We start from the raw sequence: 21404 nt of genomic DNA, 5'->3' as shown, positions 1-21404 counted from the left end.
GACCTATAAAAAATTAAGGAGATTTGAAACCACTGATTTTTTTTTAAGCAGCAGTTCAATTTCTTGGCATTTAAAGTTTACGATAAGACATTCACTTATAAAATCCTCAACATTTTATAACGTATTTAAAATCCATCAAATGCAATCATACGAATATTACAGAGTTCATAGTAAGGTTTTAATACATTTCTAGGCTGAGTTGGTAGTTTAACGTTTGTTACCAGCCCACCACCTATGCTTGGCCATAACATTTGAGTTTTCCTAATGTATGATAACCTTCTTCTTGTGAGTTACCCAAGTCTCCCAGTCTGATTTGTGTCACAGGCAGAGCAGACTTGTCTGTCAACAGACCGCTGTCCTCAAACCAACCTCTGCCACTGTTGTCACAGTTACACTTTGTACCACCAGAACAAGAGTTTGTTACTCCGCATGCGCACATCTTGTCATGGCCTCTAGCTCCGCCCCAGTAGTTCATCCGTGTTCCAACATGTGACACCCACCAAGAAAACTTTGCTCAATAAAGCACGCAAACCTCAAACTTGAAACTTCATTCTGTGAGACTCAGGGTGCTGCTAGCTGGCGGGCTGACTCCAATCGATCTACCACCTTGATCAAGAATTCTACTCTCACTTCTACTCCCCCTGGTCCCCCCTCTGACTGCTTTCGCTCAGAGGTCCCTATCCTTGGGGCCGGCTGCTACCTCGTCTCCTTTGTCCAGGTTCCCTGTCCCTGCTCCTTTGTCCGGCCCTGTCCCTGGTCCTCTCTCCTTTCGGTCCAGGGCCTTCCCTGGTACCTCGTCTCCTTGTCCAGGGTTCCCTGTTCCCTGACTCCTCGGTCTCCTCGTCCGGTTCCTGTTCCTGTACCTCGTCTCCTTTTGTTCCCGGTGCCCTGTCCCTGGTCCTCGGTCTCCTTTGGGTCCCGGAGTTCCGTGTTCCTTATACTTGGCTTCCCTTAGGTCCAGGGTCTTCCCTGAGTACCTTGGTTTCCTTTAGGTCCCTGTGATCCTTGCGGCCCGGGTGGTCCATGTTTACCCGGAGAGCCTCTGGGACCAGGCCTGCCTCTCTACCCCTTCTCCTCCGGAGCAGTGTACATTGCAGACGTGGCTATTTAGAGCAAGTCGGAGTTCTTTTCTGAGAACTTTGCGATATATGGTTTTGCTGGCGTTTGTTTCCATATCTATAGTTTCCACATGGCGTTTGTAACGATTGTGTGGTCCTGCAACTGAGAAATATTGCGGAAAATGTTTGTTGAGATCACATTAGTGAGTTGACGAAATGTACAAAAAATCTAAAGTTTAGAACCAGGATGGGCTACATAATTATAAAATGTTGTTTGAAAAAGTCTGTTTAGGTATTTTTGAAGATACTTGATTTGTTCACGTGATTTTTGTTGCAAGTCGGCGCAATGGTTATCCCCGTGTTTGTGACAGGAGGTATCTATGTGTCTGTGTACATCCGGAAAAGTAGGCAAAATGTAATTTTTTTCATTTTTTCCCGGTCGCTTGTCCTTCTCGGTCGTCTGAGCCTGTGTAAGATGTGGATTTGGGGACACATGACTTGATTCATGTATTTTATTACGCCAATCAAATAACCGTTTTAAAATCCTTATGTTATACGAGAGTTTCAAACGTTTAATTTGATTGGGTAGACTTGAAACTCCCTTTGTTGAAATCTAGGAATAAAACAGATCCCCTGAGCCACTTGTTAGTCGTGCACAGGCTCCGCCTGCTAAGGGAGCAGGCGGTTCTTGGGACGAGAATGCCATTTCTTCATGTTAGGTTTATCAAGTGTCTTGTAAAAATGCGCCTTAGGTATTTTTCTCAAAATGCGAACCACGAAGCAATGTCCTAAGCTATATGAATAGATCTGTAGCTAGGTATAGAAGTGACACATTCGTGAAAGAGTGCACTTTAGGGTTCTTCCTCTCGAACGAAAGTCGTGTTTATCACCAGTCAATAACGGATTCTAAAGCGATGTGTTCTGTATATTTTATCTATTTTTTTTTTTATTTACCCTCTTGCTGACATTAGTGATTCTAGTGGTGTTATGCTTTATTTTAAATAAGATTATTTATGCAAATGTGGAATCTGGCCCTTCTGTGCTTATGGTCGCTTACTATTTTATCATATCATGTGTAGTGTCGTAGATAAATAAAAACTTTATTAAGGGTTGTCCTTTTTTTTGTTATATAAAAAATTTTTTTTAAGTCAGCCTCTGCTGCGCGGCCGGTAATTCCTTTCAGCTGGGGCTAGTTCGTGTGTTATAAGTCATTTTACCATTTCTCTTTTTCTGGAGTAGTATTTCTGTGAGTGAAAATTTAAACACCCATATTCCCAATAGTGGTTAATCATAATTTATTATCTCTGCTGCCGTTACTCAGTATCTTCAGTTCAACCACTGAGAGTTATAGGGATGACTGGGGAAAAATCTCAGATTTTCAAAATTTTGCAATTATCCAATTGTTGATCTTGTCACTGACGTATATTTTTGGTGTGGTGGTCTCACGTAAGTAGCTTTTTCCTTCTAACCTCCCTTTCGCTTTATTTTGGCTTCTTTTCATCTCCGAGGGGCCTTCGCTCATCGGTCAAAGGTTATTTGTTTATATTTCATAATTTCGCCGGATTCCTGAGCGTTCTTCCCATTGGGGGACGTTTTGCACATCCTTTGTTAAAAATAGAATTTGCATCTTGTGTCCTGCATGATATGGACAAAGGCTATATCATAAAAAAGGCTAATAACATCTTAGGTACTGCTCAAGTTTGTGGGCGGATAATTTAGGTTTGTGAAAATCATTTAGATAATCACGAGAAGAAAAATAAAAAAAATTTATATTTTTGTGGTGATTTTTTCACACAAAACTCAAACTTAGTTCGCTGAGTGGTTTCAGTGGAAGCCGGAACAGCGCTCCAGGTTTCTGTGGTCGACAGAAAACAAGGGACTACGCTGGCGTCTTCACTCGATCCTTTTTTCGTCTTCCTCAGTCAACGCTTTCGAAAAAGATGGTAATTTACCTGGATGCGTCCTTCCATGACAACAAATTATCGAGCAGACGTACCTGCACAATATGCGATCCCCATAGTGCCTGGCGAGAAGAAGCTTGACGTCCCGGATATACGCCGATACGAGCTTCCTCTGGAAGACCTTGGAGATGTGAAAGAGGCAAAGCCTCTCAAAGAAGGAGCTTACGGATTGGATTACACCTTGCTGCACTCTGGAATGGAGTTCCCGCGGTTCAACGACGCGGAGAATAATGGCAAGCCGTACAAGTTTGTGTATGGCGTTGGAGCTGACCAGGAAAAGTGGTTCAGTCATCTGGTGAAGCTGAACGTTGAGACAAAGGAGTTTATCACATGGCAGGAGCCTGGAGGATTTGCTTCAGAGCCTGTGTTCGTCAAAGCGCCTGATGGGAATTAAGAAGATGACGGTGTAGTGATGTCATGCGTGATCAAATCCCTGACCAGACCACTTACCTGATGGTACTGGACGCGAAGGAGTTCAAGGAACTGGGACGAGGCGTGGTGAAAGGAATTACTAATGAGTTTCCATACGGGCTTTTTCAGTAGCAATAGAACAGCCGCAATGACTTTAATGGTTTATTAACTAGCGGGGTTTAAACTGGAGCGCTTTTTGTTTAGTGGCACGCAGGGCGGGAGAAGGCTTCTCCCGCCCTGGTGGGGCGTGAACTCCATTCACGCAAGATTTTCTCCTCTTGCTGGTTATATTTGTCAACGAGCTAATGACATCTTTTGAAATCCGCAGTCGAATCGAGGTTACATTTCGATGACGTTGATTATGAATTTAGTCTGCTATACTACTGTATACTATAAAAAACAGGTCAAAAAAATACAGAACGCAGTTAATCAGGTTAATATATGATACGGTTTGGGTTTCTGGAAAATTTACAGAACTAGTTTCCAGTTTGTATTCTCTTAAATAAAGGAGAAACAATATATATATATATATTTTTTTATTTTATCTGTCATAAACCTTGTGGAACGTGCCTATATAGAGGCCTCCCCCTATTCCCCTCCCCTCCTCCCTTTTTGAAGACACATGCCGACATATTCATTCGTAAAAAATGACGTTACACATGTGCTTTGTAAAAGTCTAACTAAATAAGCAACTAAGGTTATTAAAACTTTTTGACCTGTTTTTGGAGAGTTTTCAAAATAACAACCTATATTGAAGGGAAAGTTTAAGAAAGGCATCATCAAATATCAGCTTTGTGAAGTATTTTAGATTATATTTTTTGACGCTGTATGTCCTGTGAAATCATATTAATTTTTTTAGTTCATATGTGGTCACACCGTGTTTGTTTGTTTCTAAGAAGTAGTGTACATGTGTGCACTTGTGTTGCAATTATTGTTTTGACAGTAATAATGAAATTTGTCAAGGTAAGCGCATCATGCGCCTAAATAGTAACAGAATTTATGTGTGCTTAGAGACTTTTACAAAATGTTGACGTTTACATTTTGTAAAACGGACGCTTTCATCTTTTATAATTAAAAGGGTGCGATGCTAAAGGTTATTAATAAATTATTGGCATAAAAGTTCTCAATGAAAAGGTAGCGCAAAATGTAATTTTCCCGCTTTTCAGATTATCTTTTAAGATGAAAAGCTGGCAAAACAACATTTAAATTATTTGCTGCGTACTTTGTAGTTGATAAGTTTCTTTGGCAATTTTAGTTACAAGAAATGTGTGCTTTATATTCATATTAATTCCCGTTCTTTGATAACAGCGAGCGTACGTTAATTCATTGAGAAATCCTTCAGCTTCCTAGAGCGGCTTTCACTGGAGTGTCAAAAGATCGCATTTGCTTTTATTCTTTTGTTGGTTTTTATAAAACTGCAGTGTTTTAGCGAGTGGTAGCAAATCGATAAAAATGTATAACTGTGGATAAAATGATACTTGTATCATTTACTAGTGCGAGTTGCCTTTGTATGAATCGTAAATATCTCGGTAATTGGAAATTCGAATTTTCGGAAAGTTCGGAATTCGGAAACATTCGTACGACCTTCGACACATTTTGAAAAATTCTAATCTTTGGAAAATGGTGGGAAATCTTCGGGAAATCGTCAAAACCTCGATTAGTAGGTTTATATAATAAAAGAATAATTTTGCTTATAATAACCCTCGGACGTACAGCAAACTCACCCCCCACCATCGTACAAGGGGGGGGGGGGGTGGATGGAACCCCTCCCCGGAGTTTTCTTTATATTAAGGCGTAGCGAGATTATTTTACACTGATAAGAAAGCCCTTAGCTTACTCTACAAGATGATATAATTTTAATTGGCTGTGACGTCATATGACGTCACGTGACGTCATTTGAACCGCCATCTTGGATCCGTCATCTTCGATTTAAATTTTCTCTTTTCTTTTCGTTGCCACCCCCCTCCCCCTTGTACGTCCGAGGGTTAAATTTATCTTCTCCTTTTAACCCCGATATCTCACTCGTGAGCTATCGATTTGAACACTCAAAGTAATTTCTATCTCCGCGCAACTGTATCATCCTCTATATAAAAGTGGTGGCGCCAGCTCTGAACAATCAAAAGTAAAACAAAAACATCGAGACTCCCTCGCACACGTTTTCCCGTGCTTCGCGCCGGTTTCATGTAATTGCTTTGAGTTCTGATTGGTAAACTGGTTTCCTTTGTGATTGGTCAGATTGATAACTTTGGTTTTGGTTTTACGACACTCAATGGAGGATTGCTCAATTTAAAATAGGTGTTTGTCGCAAAGGTTCTTCTTACCCCAACCCTATCCAAGGAATGGATACCCTTTTCCAGGCCAAAAAGATAAAATGAGAAAAAATAATAACATTTTTATAGAATCGCTTGGTTAATATTTCAACGGGCAGTACAGTTTTATTAGACATATGTTGCTTATTTAGTTAGACTTTTACAAAGCACATGTGTAACGTCATTTTTTACGAATGAATATGTCGGCATGTGTCTTCAAAAAGGGAGGAGGGGAGGGGAATAGGGGGAGGCCTCTATATAGGCACGTTCCACAAGGTTTATGACAGATAAAATAAAAAAAATATATATATTGTTGTCTCCTTTCAGGGGCGGATACAGGGGGGGGTGGATAGGGTGGATATCCACCCCCCATTTTTCAGTAAAAAAAATTCGAAATGTCACTTTATTTGATAGAAAATAATGAAAGAAAGAAAAATTAGCTCTCGCTCATGTCTGGTTGTTGTTACGCCACGTTTCGCCGTCTGCCGCCACTTAGAGTTAGGGGTAGGGCTTAATGGTCTGCCATCCACCCCCCCCCCCCCCCCTTTTGAAATCCTGGATCCGCCCCTGCCTTTATTTAAGACAATACGAACTGGAAACTAGTTCTGTAAATTTTCCAGAAACCCAAACCGTATCATATATTAACTGCGTTCTGTATTTGTTTTGACCTGTTTTTCGTGACTTCGAGTCCTCTTGCCCATAAAGAACGAGAGATGGTTACACAGACAGGCTTTAAATTTTAGGTAAAGTTGTAGTAGGGAGAAGGCCTTCTTATAGCAAGGTCGCGCGATCGGCTTGCGCAAACATCCAGACAAGATGGCCTGCTTGTAATTCGAGCTGGTATAACTATTTAGTTAGCTAAATATTAATATGAATCATTTTCGTTTTGGCTTTGCTACACATGTTCAAAGATTATCGCAAGTGCAAGTGTGAAAAGCACTAATTATGACTAGTGTTAAGATGTGTATGCAAGTACAATCAATTATAACGATTCAAGGGTGCATTTCAAGTAAAATTATCGATTTTTTTAACAAAGTTGCGAAATGTTTCAGTTCTTTAAGTAGGAAATAATAAGATACAAGAGACTCACTCCATTTCCTTAACTGAGTAGTAGCATTTCATTAGCATTAAATTTTCAAGTTCAAAACATTCGCTATAAAAATAAATTAATTATATAATTAATATTAATAATTAATTATTTTTATCTCGTTAGGTCTTATTATCCTGAGTAATATTAATTTTGTATTTATTTTTTATTTCTTCTATTTCTTATTCGATGATAATTAGATTTAATTAATTATCATAGTCTTGACTGATAATAAGGTTTAAATATTTTTAGGCTCTATTTGTATTATACTGTGGCTACGAGCTCACTATCTATGTCAAATCTATGCCTGGCCATAAACTTGAGTTTTCCTAATGTGTGATATCCTTGTTCTCGTGCCAGTTATCCAAGTCTCCCAGTCTGATTTGTGTCACAGGCAGAGCTGACTTATCTGTCAACAGGCCGCTGTCCTCATTCCAACCACACGGTGACTGCTAGGTGCGTACAGTTACACTTATTACCATTGGCACAAGAGTTTGTTACCCCGCATGCGCACATACCGTTATGACCTGTAGCTCCGCCCCAGTAGTTCATCCGTGTTCCATCACGTGACACCCACCAACCATAACTATGTACAATAAACCCTATGTCATCCTTACACTCAAACTTGATAAACTGTTCACAGTTCTGTGAGATTCGAGTGAGTGCTGCTAGCTGAGCGGTGCTGACTCCAGTGTATCGCACATCTTTACTGTAACATCCAGGACTATTCACATCCAGGAATGTTACCAACATGGGTTCTACTCTCACTGTCGTGACTAATTATCGTCACGCCAACACTACCCTTGTCACTCATGTCACAGTACACACTGAAGGGAGTCACGCCACCTTTGCCATCAGGATCAATCATGTAATTTCCTGAAGAGCTTCCACTGCTTCCCGATTTTAAAGCGCTGCAAGATTTGGGAATTACCTCGATGAGAGTGTTTGTTTTAATAGAACGATGGAAATTTCTCGCAACGCATGTGTAAGTTCCAACATCCTTTGGAGTAAATCTCTTGAGAACTAAAGTTCCATTTGGGTAAAGAATATGATTTGGGAGATGACTATGGCCTGCTCGTTTCCAGGAAATGTCTATGGCACCCTGAGCTGTACAGTTCAGAATCACGTCTCTAGAACTTGATGTGACTACTTTCACGGATGGAAGCAACTTAAACTTGAGTTCTTCAATGACTGTTATTTGTGCCACCGCGGATTCTTCATTAAGCAGATTTTTGGCTGAACACACGTAGTCTCCTGCGTCTTCTTTCCTTACATTAGCAATTGTCATTTTCACCCTGTCAACTTTAAATCGTGTTTTTATTGCGTTACCGTACAACTTGCGCCATGTGATCGTTGGTGTCGGCTGACCAGTAGCTTGGCAGACCAGGCTCACGTTCTGTCCTTCTTCAACGATGATGGACGAGGGCTTGCGAGTTATCAAGGCGCCAACTGTGAAGTGAACAAACTATGCCCTTAGTTAAAACTTAATAAAACGCTTCTTTATTCTTAAATTCTGCGAACATCCAGTTGAATACGTTGTGACTAACGCACAGTCATTTTACGCTTTACGACGTTATTGATTTAAAAATTAAAATGGAAAATAGCGACATTTTATTTTTCATAAAAATTAAAAAAAAAACAACAATTAACACGCCCTTCAGGGCGGATTTTGATGTAACAGTTATCAAGTATGAGTTACGACGATATTTTGGTAATAATACCAACAATTCAAAATTGCTCAGTATTGCTGATCTAGTAAAGTGGCTCACGGGACCCAACGTTCATCTCTTGTTTTTTTTTTGGTAAGTTGGAAGGGGAAGGGGTTTCTAGGTCCTTCTACACTCCCTCAATAAATTTAAATTTAGGTTTTTTTTTTGCATGCGCCTGAGTTGGAATCACAGTGACGCATCAATAAATCTGTAATCTCTATATTTCATTCACCTTGAACAGTTAAATTGGCTGATGCTGACGCTCCACCAAGAATGTTTCTTGCTACACAAGTATACATTCCTTCATCTTGTGACGTCACATCTGTAATCATCAGACCACCACGTGACGGCACAACTTGTTTGTCTGCAACAAGGCTGGAATTCTGTTTTAGCCACGTGACTTCAGGTTCCGGGTTTCCTTCAGCTTCGCACTGAAACGAGGCTGTGCCTGTTTCGTTTATCACCATGGACATGGGAGGTGCCACAATTGAAGGGGCTGAGATAGATTTTCCAGCATCGCCCTTGGGTCCTTGAGGACCTTGGTCGCCTTTAGGTCCAGGAGTTCCCTGAATTCCCTGAGTACCTTGGTTTCCTTTAGGTCCCTGAGTTCCTTGCGGCCCAGGTGGTCCATGTTTACCTGGAGGGCCTCTGGGACCAGGCCTGCCTCGTTTTCCTCTGATACCTTTGGGACAATGGACATTGCAGACCTGACTGCTAAGGGCAAGTCGAACTTCCTTTCTAATGACTTCACGATCGATGCTTTCACTGGAATTTGCTTCCTTGTCTGCAGTTTTTACGTTGCGTTTAAAACGAATGTGTGGTTCTGCAAGAAAACATTACCAAATTTTCTGAGTTCACAGTACTACAAAGGAGACAACGAAGTACAAAAAACTAGCTATTCTTACAGTAAGCGGATCAAGCTGAGAAGAGTTTGATCTTCAATGTTGGTAACGAGAGTTACCAACAGTAAACATTTAAATTAACACTCAATTTGAGGTTATATTCCACGTGATTTTGGTTCAAAAATAGTCGCCATGCGTTAATCTCCGTTGTTTTTGAAAGCGATTATCCCATTTGAATCAAAAAGTTGGGTAGAAAAATAATGCCACATTCTTTACATGGCAACACGCACTTTCTGTCTCCGCATTTATAAACTTTAGAGTTATTTATTTGTTTTGAGTTGACCACAATACTGGATTGATGTGACTCCAAAATAACGCGATGTGATTGCCCGAGAGTCATGTTTCAACTTCCTTAGTTACATTCAGCTGTAGCTTATTAAGACAAATAAATAACATTCATCTGTTTTTTTTAACTTAATCATTGTGCTACTCACCTTTGTTTGAATCACTGTGTAGCATTTTCATCGCAGACTCATTTTCGTCGTTTGCTGTGTTTCGTAGCTCGAGCTTTTCTTCCTTTTGTTGATTCAAGACTTGAAGCATTTGTCGATGAACGTGAAGTTCAATCTCGACGTGAATCAATCCCACGAAGCAAATAACGGAGAGAAATATCGATGAAAACACCACCGTGTTGGAAACGGGGCGAGTCTTTGATATCTCAGCCATAATACCGTTTTCAAAATGCCTTGTGAACTAACAAGATTGGATGAAACCTTCATAGAGTATAACTAGTACTTTTGCGACCAAAGCCAGACAAAAACACAATGCATGCGTATATTGAGTTTTAACCCTTGTCTGACCTTATTCCGGTTTCAGCTGTTTTTGGACACATTTCAATTCTTTAAGGGAGGCACGTTTTTATCCCCGTCAATTTCTCAATTATGCTACTGGACAAGCTGCCGATTGATTCACCATCAGCTAAGTCAAATGTCAAGTTTGCTACTGAGAGCTAAAGGGATAAGATTCCGAAAGCTGGGGAGAAATCGTTCAGCCATTTTCACAAAACTTGGTTGCAAATTTTAGTCACTAGAGATTGTTGATCTCGTGATTTTGGCTTCTTTTCAAGTCTCTGAGGAGAGCTTTTCCTCATCGGTCAAAAGGTTGACTTGTTTATTTTTCTGGCTTTCATCGCCGGAAATTCCTGAGCGTTGTTCCCATTTGAGACGTTTTGGACCACTCTTTATTAAAAATAGAATTTGCATCTTATGTCCTGCATGATACAAACAAAGGCTAACAACAACTGACCATACTGCTTTAGTTTTGTGGGCGTATAATTTAGGTTTGCAAAAACTATTCCAAAACTAATCTCGAGACAAGAGATCATTGGTGAGCAATGTGTGCAAAGAGAACGTAGAGTTGCTCAGCAGATTGCGCTCGCCTTTGTCTTTCATGATCTCGGATCAACTCCGACATGCTTTATTTGACTACTAGCTCTGAGTTGTGATTGGCCGATACACTATTATATGACATTAGGTTTTAGGCTGTTTGAGTTGTTTTCCGGGTGGGGGTGGGGGGGGGGGGGGGGGGGGGCGAACTCCCATGTGAAAAAGCCGGGGATGTTCGTCATCTCACTTGAGGGTGTAAATTTCGGATTTTTGGTGTCACTTAGGGTGTTCCGGGCAAAACACCAATGCCCGATTCCCTCTATAGAGCGGTTTTCACTTGAGTGTCGAAAGTAAATTGCGTTTGCTTTGGTTTTGCATTGCTACGCTTAGTGATTTGCTTAAAAATCTCGCGCCACCATTTCTCAGCCAATCAGAAGGTAAAACCAAAACCAATCATGACTCGCTCACGCACGTATATTTCCCGCGCTTCGTGTCAGCCAAATGTACTTGCTTCGAGTTTTGATTGGTGATCCCTGGATTGTCTGTGTGCTTTGATCCCTGATTGGCTAGACTAATTCCTTTGGATTTGGTTTTACGACACTCAATTGAAAACTGCTCTAGCGTGCGCCCGCAGGGAGTCACGTTAGTTGTATTCATCAAACCTTGCGCGAGACTTAGCAACGTGCAACCTACATCCCTGAGTCTCTCGCATGGTTCGATTAAACAACTAGGGTGAATCCTTGCAGGCGCGCGCTATAGAGGGAATCGGGTATTAGGGTTGCACACGAAGAAATGTACAACATCAATTCTATTTTTTTTATATATATTTTAGTATCTTTTGAGTTTTGTTTCTTTCCGACGAGCATCCAAGCCCCTTTCATATGGGAGTCCCAACCGGGTCCTCCGGCCTTGTTATCAACAAACAGAGGCGGAACCACGCTACGAGTTTGTCGGACTCCTGAAAGCTGGGATATATTACAGCTTAAAAATCTTCTGGGAAAGAGGATACACAGTTACTTCGCCCCAACACTATCTAGAGATTACACCAATGACACTTAACCAAAGAATATTTTTAAGTGCAGTTTATTTAAGTGCGAGCTTGTGAAGTGATACAAATTACATCGTAATAAACGTTATTTTTGAAAACGTAAACAAACGTTCATAAGATATATTTGCTACAGTTCATAAGATCGATTTGCTAGAGCGCTGAAACATTTATTATTTAGAAACTAACACTCAGGTAGATTACAGCTTTGTGCAGTTACAGTTAAACACTTGTTTACAGTTCATTATGATCTTACGGCCAGTAAACCGAAACGCCATGTACTAGTTATGGCTATTGAAAGGTAAGGTAAGGTAAAGTCTGAGTCCGAGTCAAGTGGCCCATACAGCCGGAGCTTAATTATCCCGAGCTGGAACATTAATATTAACATGCTACTTTAACACCAAAACAATAATTTCTACGCTGGATTTTTTATGTTTTTTTTTTTTTTTAACAGTGATAGCGAATAAATGAATGCAACTAAATATTCAATTTACTCTCCTAACACATTCTTTGAAATAAGCATAAAAGGTCCTTTAAGCCACTTATGTCCTGGATTGAACACAGCTTCTGTACAATAAGTACTTCATATTTGACTGGATTTTTTGGCATTTTCAATATCACTTCAAATTTGACAGAATTTTGTGTGTTTTGGTAAACGTTTATAAACGAGGACATTTTGTGATGCCTATCATAAGAGACCCCATAATATAAGGAGTGTGCATCTTATAGGATAGTGGTCAATCCTGCATATATCTGCTTTGTGTCGCTTTGTGTCACACTAAATTGCGCAATTGCAACCACATTTAAAAAACTGTGCGTACTGTTGACCCCACATACATTATCCTCCTTGGACCTCATCTCATTCGACAAACGTTGCGTTAGTCATCTCTAACTGTCCTGGTGTATTTTGCTTTGAGTTCTACGCGGCGATTTCATCGACTAGTTTATTTCTGCCAGTACTTGAACTTGAATTTGAACTTAAGCTTTGTTTCAGTATGTAAGACCCTTGTGTTTGCAATTTCATTTCAATCAAGATACAGGCTAAAATCTCACCACAAAGGCTACATATATTTAGAATGCCACTGTAATAACGTGAAGTAAACCTTCAATAAACTTAAATTTTATTTGTGCGTTTGTGTGTTGTTGTATTTGTTATCAACATCTTAAATACACCTCACCCTTTTAAAAAATATTGTAACAAACACTAAGGATGACTGCCCAATCTAATTAGCAAATTGTGGTGGGCAGCCATGCACTTTTTTAATTTTTATTATTGTCTGTATTGTATATTTATTTGAATTAAGTGTGCGAAAAAAAGTTGTTGTCGTTGTTGTTGTTAACGTGCGTGTGACTATATTTTACTTTAAATCCACTCAATACCTTATATGGGAAATGAGTGCGGCAAGTGCCGCTCAGTCGTTACAGCCAACTCGGCGCTTCGCCCCCCGTTGGCTATTTACCACCTCGTATCCAACGCGGGCTCATAGAATAATTCCTAATAATTGTTAAATACACCTGCTGGGTGGAGAGAGGCACTACGAGAGTAAAGTGTCTTGCCTAAGAACACAACGCAGTGCCCCGATCAGGTCTCCAACCCGGACCGCTCGATCCGGAGTCCGGAATGCAGAAAGCCCCCATATATTCTCGTGTCACGTGTCAAAACACGTGATACGAGGCCTAGACACATGACACGAGGCAACAATCACTGTATTTGCTGGATAGTATGCGGCATGACTAAGACTATTGTGATTCAATTTTTCTTCAAAAAGAACAAAATCTCTTTTTCTAAAATCCTGTAACTTAGTATACGTTAATTAAGATAGTCAACTTTTCGTTTGAAATGAGAACTGAGTGAGCTCCCGCATATCCTTACAATTTACCTAAGAAAGTCTACTCTAAATAGTTATCACAGGTTGATTCTTTTGTCTACTTAAACAACTGTTATATGAACTAGTAGTAGCATAGTCAAAGTCATCTGTAAATCACTCTTAATAAGTTAAGAGCAATAAGGCATTTTAAATTATCACAAATTACGTCAATATGACGTCAAAATGACGTATTTCGTGACGAAATACGGGTCTTAGCACCACATGCTAAATGTAAAACTACGATTTTGATTTTATGCAGCATTGTCTTTTCCATTGCGAATACATTAATTGTTTTCGCGTTTAACTACCCCTAAAGTTTGACCATATATGGCCATGCGGCGGGAAATTTTAATTTTCTCCGATTGAAATGAGTTTTCATTTATAGAACTCATAGAACTTTATGTAGAAAACTAACATAAAATTTTTACCATTTTTTTTCTGAATATTCTTTCTGATGCAAAATTTGGAAATCATACATGACGTCTTAATAGCAGTCACATGGGATCATGAAATAAACAACAATGAATAAGTAATTTATCAGCGTACATTGCTGCAAAGTTTCGTTACATTTGATGCATTCTACTTCTGTCTATGGCGTAGGGCTCTCAGTTTTAGTAGGCGCGGGAAAAAAAAGCCCCAGTAACCGACCGTGCAAATGTGCTGTGACTTCACGTTTACATGATACCAAGACGAAATTTCATTCCCTAGCTAGCAATTCATTCTGGAAAAAGTTCATTTCGGTTTTCATTCCGGAAAGAAATTTTCGCTCTGGTATGACATGTCAATGTGGTATCATGTCAACTAAATACGAACTCCGTACTGAGATGAGACCGCAAACTGTGTACCTTATTGTTACTTATGTTCGCGGGACTTAATTTTCGCGATTGTCGCGATTTTTAAAAATTGCAAAATTAAAGACCCGCGAAAATTAATTTTAAATTATTTATATTGTATTTTTTATGCTAATTACATATTTTTGGCCAAAACGCGAAAATTAAGTCTCGCGAAATATATTCCCGTTCCATTTTCGCGAAATAAGTAACAATAGCGCATGCGTATTTCATGACAAACCCGCGCTATCCTCGTTTTAAATTTGGCACAAAGGCTGTCGGTCGTCATCATTAGAATGCAGAACGAGCTTCGTTCTTAAACGATCCTCTTTCCGGAATAAAGTTGATCACGTGAGAGAATAGGCATTTTTACAGAGACGGCAACTATTTTGATTCATATTATTTATTTTGAAAGACATCATGGGATGCAGTGCTCATGGGGGAATTAATATATACTTACCCTTTCGGGCATCCCATAATTGCTTTTTGAAACACAGGAATTCAAAATAGCCGCGCGTATCGGTAAAACAGTCTATTGGAGTGATATGATGGCTTTTTTTTGTCAGGTTATACTAAAAAGGCTATCAATCACACTTAGAACTGAAATCTATTCTATAAAACACGTATTATTGCGAAGTTTATTTATTAAACTAAGAATAGCGTTTAACCTAGCCCCACCCATTTTCTAATTCGTACGAAAAACTGTTTCAAATGTGTTAAGATGGCAATCTAATATTCGACAATGTCCTCAAAGAAATCTTAAATATGACATTTTAACACTGAAGCAACTTAAATAAATAGAAGCAAAAGACACTTACCTATCATACTCTTCAAAACTAACAAATACAGTATAACAAATCAATGTACATGCATTGGTTGAAGGTTTTTTTATGCTCTGTGTGGCTGAAACTTATAGTACAACTTTTTTTACTGAACAAAAATGTATCCCATTGCCTTGATGTGCTTGTCCCCATTATCAGCATACCACGTAGCCTCGTTTCCACACGTGTTAGAGTTGTCATATTCTCCTCCTGTACCAAACCCGATTCTGGAGTCACAAGCTACGCAGTCACCCCAGTCGTTCGCTATGATACCAATTCGTGCTTTGGAGTATCGACCATCGCTACCAATAGTGTTGAATCCTTCCTTGTTACAATCGACCTGCAAGGAGCCCCCTGAGTCAATCAGCGTCTGCCACTTGTTACGACCCAGTGAGGTGGGGCGGTATTGTCCATCAGCGATCAGTGAGTACAGAGAGTTAGCCTGCCTGTTGATGACAATGAATTTGGTCTGTGGGCCGATCTTCATACCAAGACAAATCTTGGAGAAGGGTGTGTTCCAGTAGCTCGGTATCTTGGCCTCTTGTGAGTCAAAGCCAGTCACCCATGCAGACGAGTTGTAGGAATTTTGATTGCTCCAGTACGCAGAGTCATAGTGAAAAGTGCTCTAAAAACAACCGATTAAAAGATCAACACAATCATCCGACTCACGTTTACTTCCACAGGTAGATAAACTTTTATTGTGAAAGTAGTGTTAGTGTAAGTATTGTAAGTAAGATGTAGTATTGTTAGTAGTGAAGATAATGTCGATAATGTGTACATAATTAAAGTACTGCAAGCAAAGTATAGAATTGTAGTTAGTAATGTGTGAATTGTAAAGTAATGTGTGATTGTAAGAAAAAGAAATCCTTTTATTGTACTTCCTTACTTGCGTCGCCTTTTTAAATTATTTACACGAAAAACTGTTCAACAATATCATTTGGCGGTATTCCACGCACGCATGCATGAGCAAAATTGAGTAAACATTGAAGCGATGTCGTAGTTTTGGATAACTTTGTTCTCTGGGACCTTAACACATTATCGAATTTCTGTGCACCACGCATGGATTGAGAACGTTTGTATAAGACATCATAATTAATATACTGCTTAGGCAAACACGAAAATGAGGTCGATAACTGATAACTGATAACTATGTCAGTACCCGAAGGCCGCGGGGGGTTTGAAAGAAAGGGAGCCTTTCAAAAAATCGCCCGGGACTGGATTGCCGAAAGCGAGGCCGCAATAGCGGGGTGTCCGCAAGGCGAGAGTTGACTGTATACCTTACTGCCATCCATCTTCATGACTGGTGTCCATCCTCCACCTCCGCATCCAAAGTCCCCAATGTGACAGAGAACGGTGGTAGGTGTTGAGCCAAGAATAAGTGTAACCTGCTGACTTTGGCTTGATCTAAAAAACAGAATAATATATAGCTTCAAAAAACCAAAAGCATATTTCGCCCGGCAGGCAAAGTTGTGGAATCGAAGTAGAAAATTGATCAGTCCAAGCTTCTCTTTGTCAACGCAAGGAGTGTTTATAACAGCGTTTAATATTTTGATTTGGCAACCATTTGTTCATGATATTTGGCGTTGCCTTGGCAACGTCATAACTTCAAGCAGATCTTGCTATAAATCGTCATTTTAACACTTTTCGTTATATTTTCCATTCTTTATTTTTTTTTTGAAACAGAAAAGCACCATTTGTTTATTTACGTTTCATAAGCGCTCTGGCTTAATTTTGTATCAATTTATTAATTTCCCTTATTTTGTGACTTTCTAAGAAACTGTTGAAATCCAAGATGGCAGCTCTTATGACGTCACAGCCAATGAAAATTATGACATCTTTTAGAGTAAGCTATGGGCTTTCTTCTCAGTACAAAATAATTTCGCTGCGCATTAATAGAACAAAAACTCCGGGGAGGGGCTCCGTGACGAGGTAATTCTTTGCTGTCACCCATACCAAACTAAAACATTGACTGTGGTATGACTTACCCGGATACTTCATACACATCCTGGCATGTCCTTAACACTGAAGGAGATAAAACATTTTTGACTTTGTTAAAATGATGTGATAATTTGGTTGGTGCATAGTCGTCAAAGTCGAAATAACCCTTTTTTGTTGCCCTTTTCTCCATCCAGCTCTCCATTTTTGTGTGCTGGGCTCTTGGGTGGCTTACGTTAGGGGTTAGCTAAAAGGGACACTGTACTGTCACGGAGAGATTAATGCTTTTTGGTAAAAAGTACTAAAATTGACTAATCGGCCTTCTTGTACATGGTTGGGGTATTGTTGGGGTATGAATTTACTTGTATGTATCCTTTTTCCCGAGACAAGTTATGAGCACGCCATAGGTTTAGCGAACACAACCCGGTTAGACGTCAGACAAGCCGATCTGTGTATAAAAGCGTGGGATGGTATCAGCGAACCTGGCCGGTTCGCGGTTGCCGGATCACTTGCAGTTGATCCCCCGAAGCACGCCGAATGCCATTCCTACAATCTGCGCAACAACAACAAAGTTTCACTAATTAAATGCCGCACTAAAAGGTTCAGAATTTTTTTTTCTTCCCGGCCATGGCGCACATGTGTAAATAGCTAGTTTCAAACAAATAGACTAATGTACAATATTGTAAATTCCAGACAGTTTTTTGTAAATTTCATTCAGTATATTTCACCATTATGGCGCTATTGTGATTTGTAACAAACCATTATCATCAAGCACCTAGTACATCAGGATGGAAATATAAAGTAAACTGCTGTTGATGGATAAAGAAAGCTATAATAAATTTTAGGTGTTTTTCCAGTCCACTAGGGCAAATCTAAAAAAAAAAAAAAACAGGCTGATTTTCTCAAGTTGAGATCTACAATTCCTGATGGCATCACAATAATATGACTTTTCTATCGCTTCGGTGTACTTTCTTGGTGTTGTTTTACACAATTGAACCACTTTCTTGATTTGCAACCTGACTAACATGACATTGACTTTATAAACCCTGGAAACAGCTTGTTGTGCACAAACTCTATCTGATGACATGAAGAAAGAAAGCTGATTGCAGTTAAGGTTCCCTTTCATGACTTGAATTAAGGTTTCAAGGCTCCTAGCTGTGAGGTTCACCCAATAGATATATTTTTTTAATTGTTTAGAAATGAGCTTCATCTCACCTGTTTCACAGTATCTTCCTGTGTAGCCGGGAACACAATCACAGTGATATTCATTTTCACCGTAATTCGGAACACACTTTGCACTGTTTTGACACGGAAAGCTTGAGCATGGTGTCTGTGGAAAAAATGTTAGTTAATCTTTTGAAAAACAACAAATAAAGCTTGGAACCAAAAAAGCCAAAGAAATAGGTTAACGTGCGTGGGGGGGGGGGGGGGGGGGGGGATTAGGGTTAGGGTAAGGGCTATGGTTAAGGTTAGGTTTAGTTATGGTTAGGGTAAGTGCTGATGGGGGGGGGTTAACTATTGAAAGCAATTTCAATTGCTGAATGTTTCAATTGTTTTCAAACAGTATGAGGTGACTTTCAACACAGCGATCAAACACAAGGAAGCTAAACTGGGTGTTGAAGTTCGATGTTATCACGAAAGATTAGTGAAATTAATTTTCATTGCGAAATGTTTTCAAGTGCACAGTATGGGAGTGCCTTTTAATAAAAAAAAAGAAAATTAACCTTCGAACTGTAAAGTTATTACTATTCGATCTATCTCAATTTTCATTAGTAATTTATAACTTCACCTAAAGACAAACAGTTACTTTCCTCCAAGTGCGATAATTATTTGTTTTAGCAAATCTGGAGCTATCCCAATTTTCATTAATAATTTATACTTTCACCTTATGACTAGCAATTTGTTTTAGTGATATAATTATTTGTTGTAGGTGATCGAGAACCAGTTTCAAAGATTGATATATAAATGCTTTTAAAATAAAAAAAATAATTCGTCGCCTTGGCTTTGGAATATTGAGCACCCAAATAGCGGCGCCAATATCTCATTCAGTAGCGGCAGACAAGATAGAACTAATTTCTATATACATCACTGACAAATTACGAAAATTACTTTTTTTTTATCTTATACAAAAAAGTGTCGAACTTCAACCTTCCGAAAATTTAATAGTTAATAAATGCTTAAGTAATTTAAAATTGCAAATCTTAAAACGAACCAAAGTTTGGTACCTTGAAACTGCATCATTGCGTGTTTTCAGCTTCAAAAGTATTGTTATGTACAGCGAAACCCTTCATAGGAACAAGTCAATTGAGGCGAACCGCATGAGGGTCTTCTCCAGTGACGGCGCCCTGAGAGGTGGGGGGTGTCCTGAGAAGAGCGCCAATCATCTCCTCCACCTCACGACTATGGCAATTCTTTCTCTTTGTGGGCGCGGCTAGTGAGTCCTGGTATATATGCTTTGAATCAGGTTGGGGTTCTAAGTTCTTATAATTAACGAAGGTTGAATCAAGCGGCTCATGGGGGTATATATGTTGTGGTTCAAATTTATCTTTGGTTTAAAATTTTTCAAACCAGTTTGATTTTCATTTCCCATTGTTTCAGATTATGTTAATGAATATGAGACAATGAAATATGAAAATCAAACTGGTTTAAAAAAATTCAACTAAAGATAAATTTGAACCACAACATATACATATTTGATAACTACAAACCGTGATCCGTAAATATGAAAGAGTGCAAAGTTACTTAGCACTTGAAACGCACCCAAAATTTACCCCTCTTTCCTATGGCATTTTGAAAAAGCCTCGGTCTCGGATTTTTTAGGTTAACGCGTCTTGGCTAGCCTTGAATATTTGTATTTGCTACCCCGACCCACAGCATTTGGAAATCCTGAGCTTTCAGAAATTCCATTTCCAGCATTCGATATCCTGGTGATTGCGCAACTTTCAATCATGTCGCTTTCATCATGTAGTGTTTAATGTGTTAGTCTCCCATCTCAGCATAATTCGTGTCGCTTATACGTCCACATTGAGAAATTTCTCTGTCATCAATATTCAAAACTGCGTAGCCTGTCACATTTACCCCTTGGAAGGCCTCAACTAAACAACAGCTTAGTTTTGACGAATTATTAAAACTCGTTGAACGCAGTTCGACTGATGTAACAAATGCAACCCGCATAAAGCAATGTTACACCTATAAACTGTAAATGTTCTTGGCTAAAAAAAGACTGCGGTCTAACTGTACAAGGCATTAATTTCTTTAGTCAAAAACTCCATTTTGAAATTGGCGAATTTTCGGGCCGTCATTAGTTGATTTTGATTGGAATTTTAAGGTAACACCAATTCTCAGTGACACTGCCCCTTTAGAGCTCTTTATTAAAAATGAATGTTTAAAATTAGGCTTTCCTTATTCATGGTGGTGCTTGCTTTTTTTATATTTGCAGCCGAATGAAAAAAAGTTGCATTTATGTTTAAACAAGTGGAAACAAGGATCGTAACAGATTTTCTTTTTACCTTGATGCTGAAATGGTGGTATTCCTGTGAGCTGACAAGCTGGCCTGGGTTTGCAGAGTACTTGTCTTCGTTTAACAACTCACATCGGTATTTTCCATCTGAACGAGGAGACGAGGCAACGTTAAACGAAGAACATGGCGGATTGTTAACACAGCTCAGAGCGCACGCGCTGTAGTTGCTCACTAGAGTAGATGAACCAACTGATACTTGAAGACGATGGAACTTGTCAACTGCAAAGTTGCCGTACGATACGCGATTTCCCCGTGCATGAACGCCCCTCTTCAAACCACGGCTGCCGTCCAGTTGGCTCTCTTCGGCATTTAAGGGAGTTACGAGAAGAAAAGTAAAATACAAAAAGGATGGCACCATTCTATCCCATTTTGAGGCGATCAGATCATTCATCTTTTCTGTTTTTACACGACTACAGAACGTCAAAACAGTTTGTTTTCAGTGTTTAAAAGACTATCAAAAAGCAACTACGTGCGTGTATACATGAAGCAAACACCTGCATGTGGCTTGAGCTACTTTAATAATAAAAATGTTTTGACTTCCAATTCCTGCCGCAGGGGCACCCATCCAGAATATAGTTCAAAACCACTTAAAGATAGTACCGTTAAACGTATTTTAGTATTTA

At 39.4% G+C, this 21404-nt stretch overlaps 2 protein-coding genes and 1 pseudogene across 3 annotated transcripts; 1 reads left to right on the top strand and 2 right to left on the bottom strand.

Moving 5' to 3' along the window:
- Positions 1–3014: 3014 nt before the first annotated feature.
- LOC144636907 (retinal Mueller cells isomerohydrolase-like) lies at positions 3015–3414 on the top strand. Its single transcript, XM_078496108.1, has one exon. It carries the CDS (start codon positions 3015–3017, stop codon positions 3411–3413), a length of 399 nt encoding a protein of 132 aa, XP_078352234.1. The 3' UTR covers position 3414.
- A 3752-nt stretch (positions 3415–7166) lies between these two features.
- Positions 7167–10398, bottom strand: LOC144634958 (uncharacterized; annotated as a pseudogene). The gene is made up of 3 exons (XR_013567289.1): positions 9872–10398; positions 8768–9358; positions 7167–8275 (listed from the first exon to the last, which is right to left on the bottom strand). The product of XR_013567289.1 is annotated as an uncharacterized LOC144634958 (transcript).
- A 5018-nt stretch (positions 10399–15416) lies between these two features.
- Positions 15417–21148, bottom strand: LOC144635006 (uncharacterized). Its single transcript, XM_078494068.1, has 5 exons — positions 20771–21148; positions 18477–18591; positions 17312–17348; positions 16604–16730; positions 15417–15951 (listed from the first exon to the last, which is right to left on the bottom strand). Exons 1-5 carry the CDS (start codon positions 21137–21139, stop codon positions 15433–15435), a joined length of 1167 nt encoding a protein of 388 aa, XP_078350194.1. The 5' UTR covers positions 21140–21148; the 3' UTR covers positions 15417–15432.
- Between the last annotated feature and the right edge of the window lie 256 nt (positions 21149–21404).

This window comes from Oculina patagonica, chromosome 13, assembly GCF_052425735.1.
Source record: "Oculina patagonica isolate OP01 chromosome 13, crgOcupat, whole genome shotgun sequence".
In the NCBI taxonomy this organism is placed as follows: domain Eukaryota; kingdom Metazoa; phylum Cnidaria; class Anthozoa; order Scleractinia; family Oculinidae; genus Oculina; species Oculina patagonica.
This window is presented reverse-complemented; position numbering and strand designations above follow the sequence as displayed.

Excerpts from the sequence above, each read along its gene's own strand:
- LOC144636907 (XM_078496108.1), top strand. The coding sequence starts at position 3,015 with ATGCGTCCTTCCATGACAACAAATTATCGAGCAGACGTACCTGCACAA.
- LOC144635006 (XM_078494068.1), bottom strand. The coding sequence starts at position 21,139 with ATGGTGCCATCCTTTTTGTATTTTACTTTTCTTCTCGTAACTCCCTTA. Across the intron at positions 17,349-18,476 it reads AGGAAGATACTGTGAAACAG|TGTTAAGGACATGCCAGGAT; the intron begins GTGAGATGAAGC and ends TATCTCCTTCAG. Across the intron at positions 16,731-17,311 it reads GATGTGTATGAAGTATCCGG|ATCAAGCCAAAGTCAGCAGG; the intron begins GTAAGTCATACC and ends TCTGTTTTTTAG.